Consider the following 22,964-nt stretch of genomic DNA (forward strand, 5'->3'; position numbering starts at 1 on the left):
TGGCTTGTCACATAGTAAATGCCCATTGAGCCAATCACTGGGCACAGCAATGACATGTCTCAGCCAGTAATTGGCTAAATAAGCGTTTTCAGGTCATTTTCCCATGTTTGGTGCCAGAACCAGGAAGTGGCGAGCAGCAGAGGGTGGGTGAGGTAAGGAGGACCCCTTATTTGTAACCCATACTGGCCCTACAGCCTCCATTGTACAAGGCCACATAAATTTCAAAAAGACATGAGACGTATTGGTGCATGATAATGTATTATTAATTCATGAAAGTCCAGTACATGATCAGATCTGAAAAGAGGAGAATGTACTTTTGCTGCTGAGGAGGGAAAGGACCCAATATCGATATTGGCAAGGGTGAGCAGTCCTGTGAGACCCTCTACCGTACTGTAATATACATGAAAGTGGTGATTGACCTTTTGCAGAGTATGGAGATTAGAATATATGTATTCATATTAGGAGGAATAAGAACGGAATGGCATTGTTCCTCAGAACTGTAAGAAAAGATCCCCAAGAATTTCATGAAGAATACAAGTATTTAACAAAAACACATCAGATTTGAAGGGTCATTTTTAAGGCCAGACACAGACGAGCGAGTTCAGTGCAAGAAACTTACAGCGAGCTTCTCGCACTGAACTCACTTGTCTTGTGTGGCCGAAGGGGTATCTTTGGGCAAATAATCACCTCTCCACTCACTGAACATACATTTTGGGTTTGGCTACATGTAATTATTACTTTCTGCTCTACACTACACCAGTATTAGTGAATCCCCTGCTAAATGAGGGCAAAGTGCCATGACTATATAAGATGTAGACAAAATGATGATGCGTCATGTCAGCTACAAGGAATTTAGATGACTACTGAGGAATTGGGCTGCTCGGCCTTTTACTTCATTTGTGATTACTTTTTTCCCCCTAGAAGACAGAACATAGACCAGCAACCTATCCATACGGTGAGAATGGACGCAGAGTCTTCCATGGTAGCTACACTACATTCTGCTGCTCTGCGCTCCTAGTATTCAGGGTTGGTCCCTGTATTACTAGTACTTTTGTCTGTATTTAGCACATTTTGTTCGCTATGGTCCATACTGTTATACCTCTATATTTGCTTTGCAGTTTGGTTCTTGTTACCCAATAATTGTGAGTGCTCTCTACTTCTGTATATAGCCTATAGAATAATGTGCATATGTAATATACCTCATTGCTTATAAACATTATTACAAACCAGTGTATATAATTAAGGCTCTTATGGGCCTGAACTGCAATAAACATCAGGGAGATTTCATGTTCTGCTAATCATTTGTCTATATCCATCTCTACAAATGTGGGAGTGGTGTTTATCATATGGAAATTATTTTTCAGGCAATGCTGTATGAAAAAAGAAGGGTACCGAACTGTTTTAGGGTTCTTGCCCCTTATAAACAGTTGCATTGAAGACCTCTCAACCAGCTATTAGCGTACTCTGTAATAATGAGGGGCAAGGACCCCAGATCAGTGCCGTCTACAAATAAGGTGTCTCTGATTTAGCTTTCACACCCGCCCCCCCCAAAAAAAAAAGCAACAAACACATGTCCTACAACAACAAACAGCATTTAATAAGAACAGAGCGAGGGCAGTGGGATCAAATATTTACAGGTCGGGGAACAGAATAGCTCATTAGGACTCCTCCTCATTAATAAGCATGTTGGGAATCCCTCTGTTAATGGGAAATTCTGTTCCAGACTCCGGACATTTCAAGGCACCTTCAATGACTTCGACCTTGCAGAGATAAAAAAAAGGGAAGGTAAGTGCACTGACATAATATGGCATGTGTCCACCCCCTGCCCTTCTCTTATATTGGCGATTTACCTCCAGCAATACATGGTGAACTTTCTTCAAGAAGTCCTCATCATTTTCATATCCAGATACAAGCTCTCGTGGAAGGCCTGAGCCATGCCCAAGCTGGAAAGGATAGCAAACCACTGCCATTCAGACGGACGTGACACAAACTGATGCTCAAAAAAAGATCTGTCATTTTTAGTGCAAACTGATCATAACTGATGCTCAAAATAACAGATCCGATTTTTATTTTTCTGTTCTTCTGACGGATCAGAACGGGAAGCCAAATGGCGATACGGACAATATATGCTGATCAGAGTGGAGGAGAATTCTAGTGCAATTTGCATAAAGAAAAATTGCATACATTTATTAACTGTTTTAGACAATTGTTTTGTCTCATCCAACAAGGTGTGTGATTCAACATGTAACAATGTGCCCTAATGTCTGTAGACCTGAAGGCCACATTAATGTATAGCTTCTATTGATATTAATATGGACAGGCCAAAAAAAAAAATCATTTTTCTGCATAGCTTTCTGCTGTGAGATGAGGCTGCAATGTTTCAATCAACAGCAGAACTGAGCAAGTATAGTGAAGAAATTAATTATGTAGGTATTTTGCACCAAACAGGAAGAGCAGGAACCCCCTTAGTCTACTACAAGTGTCCTTATGGTCCATATACAGAAGAGTGCCGCAGCAGACAGCCCCTCAGATATGCAGGAGCAATCAGACAGAATGTGGACTCGATACCCTGGAAAAAGCCTGAAGTGGGTCAAATCCTGGCCTTGTGATTAGGATTTACGTGCTAAATGCTTGTTTGAAACTCTACTTGTGAACATAGAAAATAAAATGCTCTGTTTTCAGCGGTTCCTTTTCGTCTGCACTATATATTCTCTTCTATGGCTAGTTTCACACTAGTGCTAGGGATCCGGCAGGCTGTTCTGCACATTGGTTTTCTTCCAGCTGATTCTTGGCATATTTGCCAGGTTGCAACCAGATCTCTGCCGATCCCCCATATAATTAATGGGGCCGGATGGAGACATTCAAGCTTCCGGCAATGCTGGAATGCAGAGAGATCCCTATCTCTAGTGTGAAACTAGCCTAAGCCATCATACTAAGAAGGACTGGCGATAGTTTGGAGAAAACATGGCCGTCTAGGACGCCGCTGTGGAGAGTTGGAAGAGAGGTCGATGACCAGAGGAGACTTATCAAATCCTTTTACTCACTGTGTCCAAGGTGGTGGTGAGTGACACCAAGAACACTGCTCTACGCTTCTGTATACAGTAGGAGACCCTACACTGAAGACATTTTTTAGGAAATATGATAGGTAGTAGGAAATCCAATCTGAATGTAGGAGCTATTCTTTGTGAGAGGTACCTGAGGAAGGATGCTGGTCAGTATAAGCTTCAGCTACTTTATAATAGCAAGGGAGGAAAAGCAGAATACCGCGAGAAGACTACATGTTGTGAGCGAAGCTAGATATTACTTAGAATACTCACGCTCTCTGCAGTCTGCACTAATGCCTCCCATTCCAGCCTGGGGATCATACGCGTCACAAACTCTCGGTTGAAGTCCACAGTATTAAGCTTCACCTCATCTGCCTAAAAGCAAAGAAAACATGAGACACCCAGAATACAGGCTGGAGCTGGGACTACTATTTCCTATTGTAATACAGCTCCACCTAGTGCTGCATGAGGGAAATACACAAGTGCCTGCTACAGCTTGGCCTGAGGGGACTACAGGGGAATAAAATGTGTAGTTCTCCTGTTATCAGCATCCAGAGAGTGGTGGTCAATGATTTCTATTCTGAATGGTCTTCAGTCATAAGTGGTGTACCTCAAGGTTCAGTGCTGCCCCTATTATTTACAGTTGTATGCTCTCCTATCCAAGAGATAGTTGTCAGATGACACTAGCATGTATGGCCAGCTCTGGGTCTTTTCGTAAAACAAAATAATTAAGGAGATTAGCAAACAAAAAATTGGGGCACAGACACGGAATGGAGTATACAGGCACGTCATGGCTGCAGAGGAGAGGGCGGTATATGGGCACGTCATGGCTGCAGAGGAGAGGGCGGTATATGGGCACGTCATGGCTGCAGTGGTGAGGGCGGTATATGGGCACGTCATGGCTGCAGTGGTGAGGGCGGTATATGGGCACGTCATGGCTGCAGTGGTGAGGGCGGTATATTGGCACGTCATGGCTGCAGTGGTGAGGGCGGTATATGGGCACGTCATGGCTGCAGTGGTGAGGGCGGTATATGGGCACGTCATGGCTGCAGAGGAGAGGGCGGTAAGGTTTGGGCCAGTGCCCCCTTAACTGCGACCCCCACAGCACCCCATCCCCTCACAGCGACCTCCACAGCACCCCTTCCCCTCACAGCGACCTTCACAGCACCCCTTCCCCTCACAGCGACCTCCACAGCACCCCTTCCCCTCACAGCGACCTCCACAGCACCCCTTCCCCTCACAGCGACCTCCACAGCACCCCTTCCCCTCACAGCGACCTCCACAGCACCCCTTCCCCTCACAGCGACCTCCACAGCACCCCTTCACAGCGACCTCCACAGCACCCCTTCACAGCACCCCTTCACAGCGACCTCCACAGCACCCCTTCACAGCGACCTCCACAGCACCCCTTCACAGCGACCTCCACAGCACCCCTTCACAGCGACCTCCACAGCACCCCTTCACAGCGACCTCTGTATTAACCAAAAGAAGATCACAAGACCTTCACTCATGTCCTGACTGACATAGACATGACACTTATTAGCCAATAGAAACTCACAGATCCTTTCTTCTTGACATGCAGAGTTTTACACCAGGTTTCTATAACTCAAACATTTTTCTTCACTGTTATAGGTCTCTGGGGTGCTGTAGAAATCACTGTTAATGGGGCATCACTTGTGCGTTGCGGGAAAATCGCAGCATGCTCTATTTTGTGCGTTTTTCACACAACGCAGGCCCCATAGAAGTGAATAGGGCTGCATGAAAATCGCAAGCATCCGCAAGATTTTCACGCATGGTTGCTAGGAGATGATCGGGACGGGGACTCTATCTTTATTATTTTCCCTTATAACATGGTTATAAGGGAAAATAATAGCATTCTTAATACAGAATGCTTAGTAAAATAGGGCTGGAGGGGTTAAAAAAAATAAAATAATTTAAAGAGGACCTTTCACTTGTAAAAACATTGTGAACTAAGTATGCTGACATATAGAGCAGCGCCCGGGAATCTCACTGCACTTACTATTATCCCCGGGCGCCGCTCCGTTTTCCCGTTATGCCCTCCGGTACCTTTGCTCTTTAAGTTATAGTAGGCGGTGTCTGCCCTTGTCCTGTGGGCGTCTCCTTCTCCTAGGCTGCAGCGCTGGCCAATTGCAGCGCACAGCTCACAGCCTGGGAGGGTTTTTTCTCCCAGGCTGTGAGCTGTGCGTTGCGATTGGCCAGCGCTGCAGCCTAGGAGAAGGAGACGCCCACAGGACAAGGGCAGACACCGCCTACTATAACTTAAAGAGCAAAGGTACCGGAGGGCATAACGGGAAAACGGAGCGGCGCCCGGGGATAATAAGAAGTGCAGTGAGATCCCCGGGCGCCGCTCTATATGTCAGCATACTTAGTTCACATAGTTTTTACAAGTGAAAGGTCCTCTTTAACTCGCCTTAATCCACTTGTTCGCGCAGCCCGGCCTCTCTTCTTTCTTTCTTCTTCTGGACCTGGGTAAAAAAACCTTTGATGACATCACTGTGCCCATCACATGATCCATCACCAAACATGCCGATTTTTCTCACTCGCGTGGAAAAATCGCGCATTTTCCCGTGATGCACCCGCATCTTATCCGGCCCAAATCCATGACGCCCGTGTGAAAGAGGCCTTAAGGGGTCGGGTGCTGTGATGGTCACTGTTAAGGGGGCATGTGCAGTCGAGGTCACTGTTATGGAGGACAGTTGTTAAAATAAACTGTGTATAACTGCCAGGGTATAAAGGGCTGCTGGCAATTTCCTGGTTAAAAAAAAAAAACGATGCTTGAAGGGGGCACCTGTGATTTGAAGGGACTGATGGCGCTGGGAAACATGGATGATCGTGGGCTGGCAATGGCATGGGGGGGGGCTCATGGCACTGGTGGAAGGCACAGGACATGGATAGCACAGAAGGCCTAAAGTCTGGGACACATGGTGGAAGGCATGGAGGCATTGAGGGGAGGGGGACATGGCAATGGATGGCATGGAGGCACTGGGGGAGGGGACACAATGGATAGCAACATGGCAGAGGGGCTGATGGCGCTGGAGGAGTGGGGGACATGGTGGATGGCATGGAGGCACTGGGGGAGGGGGACAGATGGCAATGGATGATATGGAGGGGCAGATGTCACTGGGGGAGTGGGGAACATGGCATGGAGGGGCTCCTGATGGCAGTGGCGGACATCACATGGCAATGGATGGCATGGAGGCACTGGGTGAGTGGGGGACATGGCAATGGATGGCATGGAGGGGCTGATGGAACTGGGGGAACGGAGCTGATGGCACTTGGGCTGATGGCACAGGGGGGAACGAAGGGTCTTGGGGACTAATGGCAGGGGTTCTTATGAGTTTTTATAAAGGAAAACAGTCAATTAATTTTTTCTTAGTAGAAATTAGTAGAATACTCGATTTCGCAAATAATTGTTTACTGCAGCCCTAATATATATGTTGCTATTTCTAATAGTCCCTGTAGACTTTTCATATCACAGACTGCCCCTTCAGCCTATAATGTCGGTACGCCCCATGGAGCTTCCGATGCTGTACCTAGTCCTTCCCATCACTGAATATTGGCGTATATTCACAGGTGCAGGTTTTTATGCAGTTTTTAAAGCAAATAACAGGAGTGGCTTAGGCTGCTTTCACACTAGCATTATTATTTTCCAGTATTGAGATCTGTCATAGGGTCTCATTACCGGAAAAAAACGCTTCCGTTTTGTCCGTCATTCATTGTCAATGGGGGGACAAAACATAACTTTCAGAGTGCAAGAGCAACATTGAGGATGGCTCAGGCACAGTGGGGGAGAAACAATCATCTCCCATGCCTAAAGTATGCAAGACTGCAGCCAAAGACAAAAAGGAGAAGGTAAGGAGTAATAGTAAGCAGCTGTTGGTGGGCGATTCCATCATAAGAGGTGTGAAGTTTGAGGAAAATGGTTTTGTGAGATGTCTCCCTGGTGCTACCACTAGCAGGGATAGACGACGGATCCTTAATATTGTTAAGAAAAGCAGGAAAGGGAGGTGGATGTTATTGTCCATCTTGGGACAAACGATCTGGCTTGCAAAAAGGTTTCCAAGGGAAAGAAGCTTTTCACACACTTGGTAATGATATACGGAGGTTGCATCAACAGTTTCATTCTCTGCTAGGGTTGTTGCGGGTATCGAAATTTCGATACCCAATCGATACTTTTGTCCCGGTATCGATACGATACCGGGATTTCCGTTTTTTCGATACTGGGCTGCGCTTCTGCGCAGTCTAGTATCTCTGAACATGAGCGCGCTGCTATCGGCGCGCTCATGTTCTCTCTCAGCAGCACGGGGAGAAGGAAGCTGTCCTCCCTCCCCCTGTGCTGCTGCCACCAATGAGAAGAGAGGGGCGGAGGAGGGGCGGCAATGAGAAGAGAGGGGCGGAGGAGGGGCGGCAATGAGAAGAGAGGGGGTGGAGGAGGGGCGGCAATGAGAAGAGAGGGGCGGAGGAGGGGCGGGCGCACTGCGCCCCCAATGATAGGATTACTATCGGAGCGATGGGAGGAGACATCAGCTTCACTAGTGGGCGTTCCTTTTCCCTGCGCTGCGATTGGACAGCGCTACAGCCAGGGAGAAGGAACGCCCACTAGTGAAGCTGATGTCTCCTCCCATCGCTCCGATAGTAATCAGCAGCATGTGGAGCAGGAGAGGAGACAGTAATGGGGCACTGCGGGCGAACGGAGCGGCGCCCAGGACTAAATGGTGAGTGCTGAGACATCGCTGGGCGCCGCTCTGTGTGGCCTAATAGTGAAAGTCTGGACTCATATACAGTAGTCAGTCTTTAACACATACAGGAGGCGGGTGCCGGCAGCAGAATCGCATTGCCGGCACCCTGCCCCTGACAGGGAGCTGCGATCAGCGGCAGTTAACTGCCGCTGATCTGCTAGTACCCGCCTCCTGTATAAAGGGGTAAAATCATTGGTGGTGCAGTGTGCCCCCCCCCCTCAATCCCCCCATCCCATTAAAATCATTGGTGGCACAGTGCGCCGGCCCCTCTCAACCCTCCAGTATTAAAATCATTGGTGGCAGTGGCCACAGGGACCTCTCCACTCCCCCTCATTGGTGGTGCAGTGGCAGCTTCTGATCGGAGCCCCAGCTGTGTAAGCCTGGGGCTCCGATCGGTTACCATGGCAGCCAGGACGCTACAGAAGCCCTGGTTGCCATGGTAACATCCCTGATGCTGTGTGCACAAAGCACAGAGCAGCAGGGACAGTGTGGAGTCCTATTCACCCTGATAGAGATCTATCAGGGTGAATAGGAAAAGGGATGAAAGATCCCAGGTTCTAGCCCCTAAGGGGGGAAATAGTTATTAAATAAAAAGTGAAAAAAAAAAACCCACTAAAATATGAAGTATAAATCACCCCCCCTTTTCCCAATTTCACATATAAAATATATAAATAAACATATTACATCGCCACGTCAGAAAAGTCCAAACTATTAAAATATAAAAAAAAAATCTAGGTGGTGAATGCCGGAACAGAAAAAATAAAATAAAAACTGCGCGATTCGCCATTTTTAAAAATGAGGAATGCACGTGGCTTTTTTTGTTTATTTTTTTCGCGTGGTATCGAATGGTATCGAGTATCGCAATACTTTTTCATGGTATCGAAACCGAATCAAAAATTTGGTATCGCAACAACTCTATTCTCTGCAGTTTTGCCTGTGCATAACCTTCAGCATGACAGACAGATGCGCATTAAGGAATTCAATATATGGATTTGTTAAATGGTGTCTGAACCAAGGGTTTGGCTTTGTGTCTCATGTTAACTCTCGTTGGAATGGAAAAGAACTGTACAAGAAAGATGGTTTGCATCTTTCTCTCAAGGGAACGAATGTCCTCAGTGAACAGTTCAAAGTATTTGCTAAGGAGCATTTAAACTAGGAAAATGGGGCAAAAGAGTGATAATCTAGCAGTCCGACTGCCCCCCGGAACAATCCCAGAAGATGCCAGCAGCACATAGGTTAACCACTTCACATCTGGGCCATTTGCCCCCTTCCTGACCAGGCCTAATTTTGCAGATCTGACATATCTCACTTTATGTGGTAATAACTATAGAACACTTTTAAATATCCAAGCCATTCAGAGATTGTACTTCATGACAGTCATAAATTTGAGTCAATATATTTCACCTTTATTTATGAAAAAAATCCCCAATTTACCAAAAATTTTGAAAAATGTCCCCGCTTTTAAAACAAAAAGTGATACCTCATAAAATATTTATTGCTTTACATTTCCAAAGTGATGCCAACATAAAGTAAACATATGGGGAATGTTCCTTTTTTTTTAGGACGTTAGAAGGCTTAGAATTTTAGAAGCAATTCTTAAATTTTTTAAGATAATTGCCAAAACCCACTTTTTAAAGGACCAGTTCAGGTCTGAAGTCACTTTGTGGGGCTTACATAGTGGATACCCCCATAAATGACCCAATTGTAGAAACTACACCTCTCAAGTTACTTAAAACTGATTTTACAAACTTTGCTAACCCTTTAGGTGTTCCACAAGAATTAAAGGAAAATGGAGATGAAATTTTTAAATGTCACTTTTTTGGCAGATTTTCCATTTGAAACAAAATGTAATATTTATTACCCCGATTCTGCGGTTTACAGAAACACCCCACATGTGGTCATAAACTGCTGTATGGGCACACGGCAGGGCACAGAAGAAAAGGAGCGCCACATGGTTTTTGGAAGGCAGATTTTGCTGAACTGGTTTTTAGATGCCATGTCCTACTTGAAGCCCCCCTGATGCACCCTTACAGTAGAAACTCCCAAAAAGTGACCCCATTTTGGAAACTAGGGGATACGGTGCCAGTTTTATTGGAACTATTTTTGGGTACATATGATTTTTTGATCATTCATTAAAATACTTTAGGTGACCAAAAAATTGGTTGTTTTAGCAGTTTTTTTTTTTTTTTTACAGCGTTCACCTGAGGGGTTAGGTCATGTGACATTTTTATAGATCAGATGGACATGGCGATACCCAATATGTATACTTTTTCTTATTTATTTAAGTTTTACATAATAGCATTTTTGATACAAAAATATTATGTTTTAATGTGTCCATGTTCTGAGAGCTATAGTTTTTTTTACTTTTTAAATGATTTTCTTATGTAGGGGCTCATTTTTTGCAGAATGAGGTGACTGTTTTATTGGTACCATTTTGTGGGACATACGCCTTTTTGATTACTTGTTTTTTGCGATGTAAGGTGACAAATAGCTCTTTTTTTTTTTTTTTAACCCAATTTTTTTTTATGGTGTTTATCGGACTGGGTGGATCATGTAATATTTATAAAGCCAACCATCACGGACGCGGCAATACCAAATATGTCTATTTTTAACTTTTTTTTTAATTCCTTACTTGGGGAATTTTTTTTTTTTTTTTCTTACATGTGAAACCTTTTTATTACACTTTTCGTCCCCCATAAGCTCATTCAAGACCTCTGGGGGACATTGAATTTCACTTTTTTTCCCCCCACTATTGATTTCTCCTGTAACTGGGGCTGACATAGGTTACAAGGGAAATACACCCCCCAGAGAGGCTGTACAGCGGTATACTGCGCTGTACAGCCTCAGTGCAGGGCTGATCGAGGTCTGTGAAAGACCCAACAGCTCCTGCACTCTCCGGCCCCGGCGGTCACATGACTGCCGGGCTGGAACAGGAAGCGCATAGCGCTGTGTATACAGCAATCTAGAAGGCAGGGACACCTGGGAACTGTCCCTGCCTTCTCTAAGGCCCCTTTCACACGGGCGAGTATTCCGCGCGGATGCGTGAGGTGAACACATTGCACCCGCACTGAATACAGACCCATTCATTTCTATGGGGCTGTTCACATGAGCGGTGATTTTCACGCATCACTTGTGCGTTGCGTGAAAATCGCAGCATGCTCTATATTCTACGTTTTTCACGCAACGCAGGCCCCATAAAAGTGAATGGGGCTGCGTGAAAATCGCAAGCATCCGCAAGCTAGGAGACGATCGGGATGGAGACCCGATCATTATTATTTTCCCTTATAACATGGTTATAAGGGAAAATAATAGCATTCTGAATACAGAATGCATAGTAAAACAGCGCTGGAGGGGTTAATTTAAAAAAAAATAAAAAAATTTAACTCACCTTAGTCCACTTGATCGCGGCCCGGCATCTCCTTCTGTCTCCTTTGCTGAACAGGACCTGTGGTGACGTCACTCCGGTCATCACATGATCCATCACCATGGTAAAAGATCATATGATGGATCATGTGATGACCGGAGTGGTGTCACCAAAGGTCCTTTACCTGTAATTAATGTTCAGCAAAGGAGACAGAAGGAGATGCCGGGCTATGCGATCAAGTGGACTAAGGTGAGTTAAGTTATTATTTTTTTGTATACAGAGAGGCTGAGCACTCTTCCAATGGACCACACAAAGACTATTCAAAAATTATTAGATTTATTACACCAATATATAGATCTAAAAACAGAATAACAATAAAACAAAATATACAATGAAAATACACATTAAGAATAATGTTAAAATTGTTCAGATAAAAAGCATAAATACTTGAATGGCGATGGTATACAAAAGGATAATATATGCAACTTGAATAAAAGGGATATGTCCTAATTGGAAAAAACAAGAGAATCGATATTGGATTATTCAACACTATAAGAATAAATTTTCGACTGTGTGAAGATAAATATTCGAATAAATATGAAAATTTTCGAATGAATGTCCAGACTAAAATTTTCGACTGTGAGAAGATAAATATTCGAATAAATAGGAAAATAAATTTTCGAATGAATGTCCAGACTGAAATTCGATATAAACTTGTAGTTATTCTATCGGTTATATAATATTCAGTCGATATTCCCTGTATGGCAAAACGAAATACACACTGACTTGCAAAATACCGTCTGACTATAGCACACGGTGGCGTCCCACGTGGCTGATGAAGTCAGATTCGGCGGTACCTGTTTGTAGCAGTTCAGCAGGTGCAGTGTGAATGATGTAGCCCTCCGTGTAGAGATTCTTTGGTAAAGAGGTTGATTACAGCTCTGTCACTTCAAGGGTTTAAATGGTTTGAATGTTCGCTATGTGCCATAAGAGTCCATCAGGGTGAAAAGGGGTCGATTCAAATCGTTAGAATCAGGACGTCCATCAGCTGATGTGCGGGTCTTTTGAAACCAGACGCGTTTCGGGGTCTTTTCCTAGCCCCTTCCTCAGTGGTAGCCCGCAGAAAGAAATAAGCCCCTTTTTATACCCAAAATCCTCCATAATTGGGTGAAGTAAGAAATCTGGAGTGGATCTAACAACTTGTTTCAACAAATTGCATATAAAACCCGGTATGGAGTAGAAGATGAAAATGCATGTCAGATATATCTATAAATGCCAATTTTCCAAAAGTAACTCTTAAAAAACTTAAATGATATCTCATAGAGTTATATGTCAACATGCAATCCAATCTGTAGAACATCTATATAATTTTCTGAAAAAACGCACTTACGGTTTATTCAACTTTAATCTATTTTTCCAATGCGTTTTCTCAGAATCTTACATCCACAGATTGTACATATATAGAAAATGTAAACTTTCAAAGAAAATTTGTCTCTAAAAGTGTTTAACAATGTCTAATATATACATATGTAGATATATAGGACCGTCTATGCCCCAGCAGTATAATTAAAAAAAAAAAAAAAACGCAGATGCGTTTTTTTTATGCAATGCGGTTTTCATGCGTTTTTTTTTTTCTTTTCATCTCTATTTTCTCCTTTTTCTTTTCTTTTCCTTTTTCTCTTTTTTTCCCTTTTTCTTCTTTTTTTCTTCTATTTTATTTATATTGATTCTACACATGTATATATGTCAATAACAGACATCTTAAGTAATTATAGCATATAATATAAATTGCATATAATATGAAGATATATCACATGAAACAAAGAGTCAAAGATATGGTTAAAACGTTCTATATATCAGAGTTAGATTAATTAAAATTGAATGTAACCATTGAGTACCAATATTATGCAATGTATCAAAAACGATCTGTATAAAAAAGCGCTGTTTGCGTGACTTATATCATATATAGATTAAAATGAATAAAATGTGTGAATAGTGCCGCATTATTCACACATTTTATTCATTTTAATCTATATATGATATAAGTCACGCAAACAGCGCTTTTTTATACAGATCGTTTTTGATACATTGCATAATATTGGTACTCAATGGTTACATTCAATTTTAATTAATCTAACTCTGATATATAGAACGTTTTAACCATATCTGACTCTTTGTTTCATGTGATATATCTTCATATTATATGCTATTTATATTATATGCCATAATTACTTAAGATGTCTGTTATTGACATATATACATGTGTAGAATCAATAAATAAAATAGAAGAAAAAAAGAAGAAAGGAAAAAAAAAAAGAGAAAAAGAAAAAAAAGAAAAAAAAAAAACGCATGAAAACCGCATTGCATAAAAAAACGCATCTGCGTTTTTTTTTTTAATTATACTGCTGGGGCATAGACGGTCCTATATATCTACATATGTATATATTAGACATTGTTAAACACTTTTAGAGACAAATTTTCTTTGAAAGTTTACATTTTCTATATATGTACAATCTGTGGATGTAAGATTCTGAGAAAACGCATGGGAAAAATAGATTAAAGTTGAATAAACCGTAAGTGCGTTTTTTCAGAAAATTATATAGATGTTCTACAGATTGGATTGCATGTTGACATATAACTCTATGAGATATCATTTAAGTTTTTTAAGAGTTACTTTTGGAAAATTGGCATTTATAGATATATCTGACATGCATTTTCATCTTCTACTCCATACCGGGTTTTATATGCAATTTGTTGAAACAAGTTGTTAGATCCACTCCAGATTTCTTACTTCACCCAATTATGGAGGATTTTGGGTATAAAAAGGGGCTTATTTCTTTCTGCGGGCTACCACTGAGGAAGGGGCTAGGAAAAGACCCCGAAACGCGTCTGGTTTCAAAAGACCCGCACATCAGCTGATGGACGTCCTGATTCTAACGATTTGAATCGACCCCTTTTCACCCTGATGGACTCTTATGGCACATAGCGAACATTCAAACCATTTAAACCCTTGAAGTGACAGAGCTGTAATCAACCTCTTTACCAAAGAATCTCTACACGGAGGGCTACATCATTCACACTGCACCTGCTGAACTGCTACAAACAGGTACCGCCGAATCTGACTTCATCAGCCACGTGGGACGCCACCGTGTGCTATAGTCAGACGGTATTTTGCAAGTCAGTGTGTATTTCGTTTTGCCATACAGGGAATATCGACTGAATATTATATAACCGATAGAATAACTACAAGTTTATATCGAATTTCAGTCTGGACATTCATTCGAAAATTTATTTTCCTATTTATTCGAATATTTATCTTCTCACAGTCGAAAATTTTAGTCTGGACATTCATTCGAAAATTTTCATATTTATTCGAATATTTATCTTCACACAGTCGAAAATTTATTCTTATAGTGTTGAATAATCCAATATCGATTCTCTTGTTTTTTCCAATTAGGACATATCCCTTTTATTCAAGTTGCATATATTATCCTTTTGTATACCACCGCCATTCAAGTATTTATGCTTTTTATCTGAACAATTTGAACAATTTTAACATTGTGTATTTTCATTGTATATTTTGTTTTATTGTTATTCTGTTTTTAGATCTATATATTGGTGTAATAAATCTAATAATTGTTGAATAGTCCTTGTGTGGTCCATTGGGAGAGTGCTCAGCCTCTCTGTATACATTATTAATCTTTTTGACAGGGTGAGTCATTAGGCTTAGTAGCACCCACTCATAGTTATAGGCGATAGAGAGCCACCATACTCTTTATATTATTATTTTTTTAACCCCTCCAGCGCTAGTTTACTATGCATTCTGTATTCAGAATGCTATTATTTTCCCTTATAACTATGTTATAAGGGGAAATAATACAATTTACAGAACACCGATCCCAAGCCCGAACTTCTGTGAAGAAGTTCGGGTACCAAACATGCACGATTTTTCTCACGCAAGTGCAAAACGCATTACAATGTTTTGCACTCGCGCAGAAAAATCATGGGTGTTCCCGCAACGCACCCGCACATTTTCCCGCAACACCCATGTGAACCCAGCCTAAGGGTTGCCCTGCTGTCACTAACAGCATGCAACCCGATCTGCAGCTGCACGATTAGCGTGCAGCTACAATCTCCGAATGGATGTTCAGAAATGTCCAGAGATATAGAACCACCGCCCGGACGTTTTTAGTCAACGGGCGGTTGTTAAGAAATGACAAGCTCAGAGTCTTGTCTACAAATGCTCGCAGTTTAGGGAATAAGATCAATGAACTCGAGTCTATAATGGCATCTGAGAATATAGATTTAGTGGCTGTTACTGAGACATGGTTCAATGAGAGTAATGACTGGGATATAACAATACCAGGGTTCTCTCTATATAGGAAAGACAGAGAAGGCAAGAGGGAGAGGGGTGGCCCTGTATGTGAAAGATAGCATAAAATTTAATCTAATACAAGTTAGCGAGACCAATTTAGAGTCAGTTTGGGTTACGTTGCAGCTTGATAATCATAAGGTAACTGGTGTAGGTGTGGTATATAGACCACCTAGCCAAGTCAAAGAATTAGATGATCTACTAGTTGATGAAATAGCTAAAATGACATTGAAAAGGGGAAGTTATCATTATGGGAGACTTTAATTTTCCTGATGTAAACTGGAAAACCAAAATAGCTAGTTCTGCCAGGAGTACAGATATTCTAAATTCCCTACTGGGATTATCTCTACAGCAAGTAGTTGAGGAGCCAACCCGGAAGGAGGCCATTTTAGATTTTGTATTCACAAATGGGAATTTGGTATCTGATATTACTGTAGGGGAAAGCTTGGGATCTAGTGATTACCAGTCAGTGTGGTTTACTATAAGTACAGTGACTAAGTCACACCACACAAAAACAAAAGTTTTAGATTAGAAAAACTGAGTTTTCTAAAATTAGTGGTATACGAGTCCCTATCAGACTGGAACAGTTTCAATGGAGTCCAGGAGAAATGGGACTACTGTACTTAAAAGTTGCACTATTCAAGGCAACAGATAATTGCATTAGACTTGTCAGTAAAAGCAAAAAAAGGAAGAGACCACTGTGGTAGGAAGTGGCCAAAATCATTAAAAACAAAAAAGATAGCATTTAGTAATTATAAAAAAAAAACAAGGATGACAGGGAAATTTATAAGATTAGGCACAGAGAGGCCAAGCAAGTTATAAGAGCTTCTAAAGCACAGGCAGAAGAGAAATTAGCTGTCAGTGAAAAAAGGTGATAAGACATTCTTCAGATACATACCGTATTTTTCGCCCTATAAGACGCACTCCCCCCTTCCCCCACAAAAAAAAAGTGTGGGGGGGTAATAGCACTGTGTCTTATGGGGCGAATGCTGCAATTTTACACTGATACAGCGCGGCTGGCGTGTGTATCAGCGGGAGGGAGGAGGGACTGGGGGCCGGCATCTTGTTTTGTAATGGCAGCGGGGCCGACCGTAGTGCGTCATCCACAGATCCCCCATAATAGTGTCATCCACAGACCACCATTAGTTCAAAACTCACCAAAAGCACACCTTTTGGTTCACAATATTTTTCTTTCTTATTTTCCTCCTCAAAAACCTAGATGCGTCTTATGGGCCGGTACGTCTTATAGGGCGAAAAATACGTTAAATGAAAAAAAGAAATTTAAACAAGGAATTACCAAATTAAAACAAAAGGAAGGTATATGGAAAAAGATAAAGAACTAGCTGAACGCCTCAATGAATACTTCTGTACAGTTTTTACAAAAGAAAATGAAGGAAAAGGACCTCAGTTAGGGAGGGAGACTAATGAATCTTCTGATGCATGTGTCTTTACAGAGGAAGAGGTTCTAAGTCAGCTGTCTAAAATCAATACAAATAAGGCTACATGCACACAACACATTTTTAGCCCCAGTGAAAGTCTATGGGGCTATTCACATGGTGGTTTTTTTTAACGGCCAGTGAATATCGTCCGTCCAAAAATAGGACTTATCCTATTTTTGGGCGTTTTCACGGCCGGACGGACCCCATTGAAATATAACTGCTGTTAAAAAAGGGGTACACAGGCCATTTAGGGGTTAAAAATAAATAAAAAAACTCACCTAATCCACTTGCTTGCGGAGCGGCAGTCTCTTCTCTCTTCATTGAGCAGGACCTGCGATCTGCGTGGTGACGTAACCACGTGGGAGCGCGCAGTGACGTCATCGCGCACCTTCAGCAGGTCCCGTTCTGTGAAGAGAGACTGCTGCAACGCGAGCAAGTTGATAAGGTGAGGGGTTTTTTGTTTGTTGTTTTTTGGCTGCGGGACACTATGGGGGCATTATATAAACCATGGGGGGCATTATAAAGCTGGGGGCCCTAAAAAAAAATATAAAAACACACACTATGGGGGATATTATTTTAGATGGGGCCCTACATTGGGGGCATTATTAAAGCTAGGGGAGGTAAAAAAAAATTATATACACTGTGGGGGACATTTATTTAGCTGGGGGCCTACATGGGGGCATTATAAAAGCTGGGGACACTATAAAAAAAATTATATACACGGTGGGGGCCTTTTTTGTAGCTGGGGGCTTACATGGGGGCATCATTAAAGCTGGGGGCAGCAAAAAATAAAAATTAAAAATTCCTACATTATGGGGGACATTATTTTAGCTGGGGGCCTACTATCTTGTGGGTGTTCTCAGAAGGGTGGGTGAAGTTCATCCATTTTTCATGTCTGTTTTTAACGGACATGAAAAACTGCTGCAAAACGGACACACGTCCAGAAAATGGATGCACACACTGATGCAAAATGGCCATGAAAAACTGACAGTGTGTCCGTTTTTAACAGACTTTTTTTTCACTGTCGTGTGCATGAGGCCTAAGTCACAGGGGCCTGATGGGATATTCCCAAAGCTATTAAAAGAGCTCAGCGGTGAACTAGCAAAACCATTAACAGATTTATTTAACCAATCACTGGCAACAGGAGTCGTCCCAGAAGATTGGAAATTAGCAAATGTTGTGCCCATTCACAAGAAAGGTAGTAGGGAGGAATCGGGCAACTATAGGCCGGTAAGCCTGAGATCAATACTGGGGAAATTAATGGAAACTATACTTAGGCTACATGCACACGACCGTATGTGTTTTGCGGTCCGTAAAAAAAACGGATGACGGATACGTTTTTTTTGCGGATCCATTGTAATAATGCCCATCCTTGTCCGCAAACTAGAAAAAAATAGGACATGCACAATTTTTTTTGCGGAGTAACGGAACAAACATACTGATGCGGACAGCACACTGTGTGCTGTCTGCGTTTTTTGCGGACCCATTGAAATGAATGGGTCCGCATCCTATCCGCAAAAAAAACGGATCGGACACGGAAACAAAATACGGTCGTGTGCATGAGGCCTTAAGGAGAGGATTGTGGAACATCTAAAATCCCATGGATTGAAAGATGTAAAACAGCATGGGTTTACTTCAGGGAGATCATGTCAAACTAATCTTATAGATTTTTTTGATTGGGTGACTAAAATAATAGATGGCGGAGGTGCAGTAGACATCGCTTATCTAGACTTTAGTAAGGCTTTTGATACTGTCCCACATAGAAGGCTTATCAATACATTGCAGTCTTTGTGCTTGGACTCCCATATTGTTGAATGGATTAGGCAGTGGCTGAGGGACAGACAACCGAGGGTTGTAGTCAATGGAGTATATTCAGACCAAGGTCTTGTTACCAGTGGGGTACCTCAATGATCTGTTCTGGGACCCATATTGTTTAATATATATTGCAGAAGGCCTCGATGGTAAGGTGTGTCTTTTTGCTGATGACACAAAGATTTGTAACAGGGTTGATGTTCCTGGAGGGATACACCAAATGGAAAAGGATTTAGGAAAACTAGAGGAATGGTCAAAAATCTGGCAACTAAAATGTAATGTTGATAAGTGCAAGATAATGCACCTGGGGCGTAAAAACCCAAGAGCAGAATATAAAATCAGTGATACAGTCCCAACCTCAGTATCTGAGGAAAGGGATTTAGGGGTCATTATTTCAGAAGACTTAAAGGTAGGCAGACAATGTCATAGAGCAGGAGGAAATGCTAGCAGAATGCTTGGATGTATAGGGAGAGGTATAAGCAGTAGAAAGAGTGAAGTGCTTATGCCGCTCTACAGAGCACTAGTGAGACCTCATTTGGAGTATTGTGCTCAGTACTGGAGACCATATCTCCAGAAGGATATTGATACTTTGGAGAGAGTTCAGAGAAGAGCTACTAAACTGGTACATGGATTGCAGGATAAAACTTACCAGGAAAGATTAAAGGACCTTAATATGTATAGCTTGGAAGAAAGAAGAGACAGAGGGGATATGATAGAAACTTTTAAATACATAAAGGGAATCAACAAGGTAAAAGAGGAGAGAATATTTAAAAGAAGAAAAACTGCTACAAGAGGACATAGTTTTAAATTAGAGGGGCAAAGGTTTAAAAGTAATGTCAGGAAGTATTACATTGCACCGCGGCCAGCTCACTATATTGTGGGGCAGGAGGGGGCGTAGTGGTCTGTTGAAGTGATTGGCACCAGAACCATGCCCAACGGCTGCACAGGATCGCAAGGCACATTAATGCCTGCGGTCCAGTCCAAACAAAATGCTGCAAGCAGCATTTTGACCGGACCTCAGGCTTAATTGCGCCTTGCAATCCCGTGCATCCGATCCCCTGCGGCTGTGGTTACGGTGCGATTCACTTCAATGGATCGTCACGCCCCCTCCTGCCCGACAACATAGTGAGCCGGCCGCAACGTAGTGCATTCTGGACAGAATCATCTGGTGTGAACGAGGACTAAACTTAGAGTCATTTGACACCACAAGCCATCCACCTCCCTGCATAAGGAAGCATGGCGGTGCACTGAAATATGGTTTTGATTTAAAATTATGTTTTGTATCAGGACAAGTAGATCGAGCCCCCGCTTTAGTCCTTTGACAAGTAGCTTTTTTTTAGATTTCCACACCCCTGGTATATTGGGCAGACTAGACGGGCCAAATGGTTCTTATCTGCCGACACATTCGGTTTCTATAACTGAACAGAACGCTCCAAAATGCATTCCGTTCTGTTCTCATACCGGAGGGCAGCATGCTGCACTTTGCTTTCCGTCCTGGGATGCGGAGCAAAACGGATCCGTCATGACCCACAATGCAAGTCAATGGGGACAGATCCGGTTTCTCTGACGGAATAGAAAACGGATCCGTCCCCCGTTGACTTTCAGTGGAGTTCATGACAGATCCGTCATTGCTATGTTATAGATAATACAACCGGATCCGTTCATAATGGATGCAGACGGTTGTATTATAACTAACAGAAGCGTTTTTGCTGAATGCTGCCGGATCCAGCAAAAAACATAGTGTGAAAGTAGCCTTGATTTTTATTTATTTTTTTAATGACCGACTCCTGATTTTGGCTTCACAAACATGATCAAAACTTGCAGGTGTGAATTCACCCAAAGGCTGGGTTCAGACCTGAGCATTTTACAGCGCGTTCCTACGCGCTGTAAAACGCTCAACAGGCAAAAACCAATGTCTCCCTATGGGCATGGTTCTCACCTGAGCGTTTTACAGCGCGTACGAATGCGCTGTAAAACGCCCTATGCCTCAAGAAGTACAGGAGCTTCTTTGGGGCGTATTGTCGCGCGTTCCCACCCATAGACTTCAGCGAGAACGCGCCTAAATGGGCGTTTGCTTGTTTGTGCCCGATAAAAACGCCTGTAAAAAGCGCCTATCGAATACGCTCAGGTCTGAACCCAGCCTTAGGAGTCAGAAGTGCGTTTTCTAGCTTGAGCTATGGGATCATCTCGCTGGGGAGTAATCACACCAGCTTCTGCCCAAAAAGTGATTGAAATATGGCACACATGCCAGGACAAGACGAGGCGCACAGGCGGCACCAGGAGCCGCATACAACACTTAGCGTAATACCCGGATGAGGAGCGGGAAGCCTCGTGTCACCCCGCTAACGTGGCTCCGCAGCACATTATGTGTCAGAAGCTTCATTCTCCGGTACCGGCACCCACGTGCTGCACACTTCCACTACTTCCGGGGACCCAGGTCACTCGCTGAACGTCTATGGCTCCGCCTGCAGATCCCGTAAAAGCGGGCGGACCTGTTCCGCACAAGGTTAGTCTACACGGGCAAGCCTCAAGCGCATGCGCAGTAGTCTGATTAGAGAACGCATGCGCAGTAGTCTGATTAGAGAACGCATGCGCAGTAGTCTGATTAGAGAACGCATGCGCATTATCTAGAGTAGAAGCGCTTACCTAAGGTGGGCGTGTCCTCTAGCAAAGTCACGCGTTCGCCCCCCGGTAGCCCCGCCCTTAGTTGTCATGGCTCTTCAGTTACCTGTATCATTCCTCCTCCTGTCACCGCTGCGCACAGTAGTCCGGAGCAGAGTCTGGAGCAGAGCCATGTCCATCAAGGTAACATCTCTGCCTATATTTGTTCTGTGCGACTTGTACATTGAAGTCTGTGGCCTCAGCACTTACCGTCACCAATCACTGGTCGGCCACTTACCGGCGATGTGACGTCATCAGGGATATCAGTACCGGGCCCTGCCTGTGCTTTCTATATCCTCGCAGACCCCAAGATCTCCCCGGAATCAGCGCAGTGCACTGCTATCAGGATGTGGCTGCCACCTCTATGGGTTTATTCACACGATCAGGTTTCTGGTGCAGTTTTTGAAGCCAAACCCCAAATGACTTTACAAAGGAGGTAATTTGTATCCGTCCTCTATTCTTCTTCTCTTTTTATGATCCACACCTGGTTTGGCTCCAAAAATGACAGCAGAAAAACCTGAACAGAACCTGCAGGTGTGATTATACCCTAGATCTGTGAGTGCGGTCCCTGGACCATGTGATTGGACCCCTAGGCCGCCAAGTAGCAGGTCATGGTCCCTGTAGGCACTGACTGGACAATGTTCACCCAGCGGGAGCGGTCAGTGGCTTACATGCCTGTCTGCTCCCCAGTACTTGGCTCCATGGGTCACTGCAGCGCTTGTGTGTCCTTTGACAAGTCATGCTGGGGGGAGGGGGAGACCTGTGACAGTGGAAGACCTGGTTAGGGCGCCTTCACACACTGAACTGATTTTGTGGCAGAAAATTCTGCAACTAGAAATCGGTTCCTTTCATTTGAATGGGGCATCAAGCAGGGGGATTTCTGCCAGCTCCATTAAGGGGAATGGAACTGATTTGTGATTGTGGAATTTTCTGCCACAAAATCTGCTGTGTGTGAATCAGGCTGTAGAAGCAACCATAAGGGCATGTTCACACTGCAAAATTAGTAGCATATGAACGTGTAAAACATGCTGGGATATGCCTCAGAGCAGCTTCCATTGTATTGGAAATGCGTAGCATAGTTCACATGGACGAGTATTTTTACAAACCTCAATTGGCATGTCTCCTGAATTCAGCTTGCCATGTGAACATAGCCTAATGGCTGTACCCCGCTTTCCCATAAAAGGAACTGAATAGGATTCCTAAAAGGATTATCCTACAAATGTATAACAGTTTTTTTCTTCATATATCTGGTGGACTTTCCTCCCTTTCTGTGGGTGGGCAGCTGCTCATCAAGCACCTTCATCTCCCAGGATGCACTGCGTTTAGCTCTTCTCCATCCTTAGGCCTTTTTCACATCGCCGTTTTTTTTTTTTTTTTTCTATGTTTACTGGCCGTTTTTCGCGTTCCATATACGGAACCATTCTTTTGAATGGTTCCGTAAAAATAACGGAATGTACTCCGTATGCATTCTGTTTCTGTATTTCCGTTCCGTTAAAAGATAGAATATGTCCT

The 22,964-nt window shown here is 43.2% G+C and overlaps 2 protein-coding genes across 2 annotated transcripts in view; one reads left to right on the top strand and one right to left on the bottom strand.

The window, feature by feature from the left end:
• Positions 1-1,573: 1,573 nt before the first annotated feature.
• On the bottom strand, positions 1,574-21,338 carry TRMT112 (tRNA methyltransferase subunit 11-2). Its single transcript, XM_040410483.1, has 4 exons — positions 21,100-21,338; positions 3,318-3,419; positions 1,851-1,943; positions 1,574-1,760 (listed from the first exon to the last, which is right to left on the bottom strand). Exons 1-4 carry the CDS (start codon positions 21,172-21,174, stop codon positions 1,659-1,661), a joined length of 372 nt encoding a protein of 123 aa, XP_040266417.1. The 5' UTR covers positions 21,175-21,338; the 3' UTR covers positions 1,574-1,658.
• Positions 21,339-21,440: 102 nt separating this feature from the next.
• Positions 21,441-22,964, top strand: part of PRDX5 (peroxiredoxin 5) — a 34,903-nt gene continuing 33,379 nt past the window's right edge. The window contains exon 1 of the mRNA XM_040410482.1: positions 21,441-21,596. Within this exon, the coding sequence (XP_040266416.1) occupies positions 21,504-21,596 (93 nt within the window). The 5' untranslated portion in view covers positions 21,441-21,503. The remainder of the gene's footprint in view (positions 21,597-22,964) is intronic.

The sequence above is a fragment of the Bufo bufo genome, chromosome 10 (genome assembly GCF_905171765.1).
Source record: "Bufo bufo chromosome 10, aBufBuf1.1, whole genome shotgun sequence".
NCBI lineage: Eukaryota > Metazoa > Chordata > Amphibia > Anura > Bufonidae > Bufo > Bufo bufo.

Coding starts and splice junctions, on each gene's coding strand:
- TRMT112 (XM_040410483.1), bottom strand. CDS start 21,174: ATGAAGCTTCTGACACATAATGTGCTGCGGAGCCACGTTAGCGGGGTG. Junction 3,420..21,099: donor GCTTCCCGCTCCTCATCCGG/GTATTACGCTAA, acceptor CTTTGCTTTTAG/GCAGATGAGGTGAAGCTTAA. Junction 1,944..3,317: donor TAGTGCAGACTGCAGAGAGC/GTGAGTATTCTA, acceptor TATCCTTTCCAG/CTTGGGCATGGCTCAGGCCT.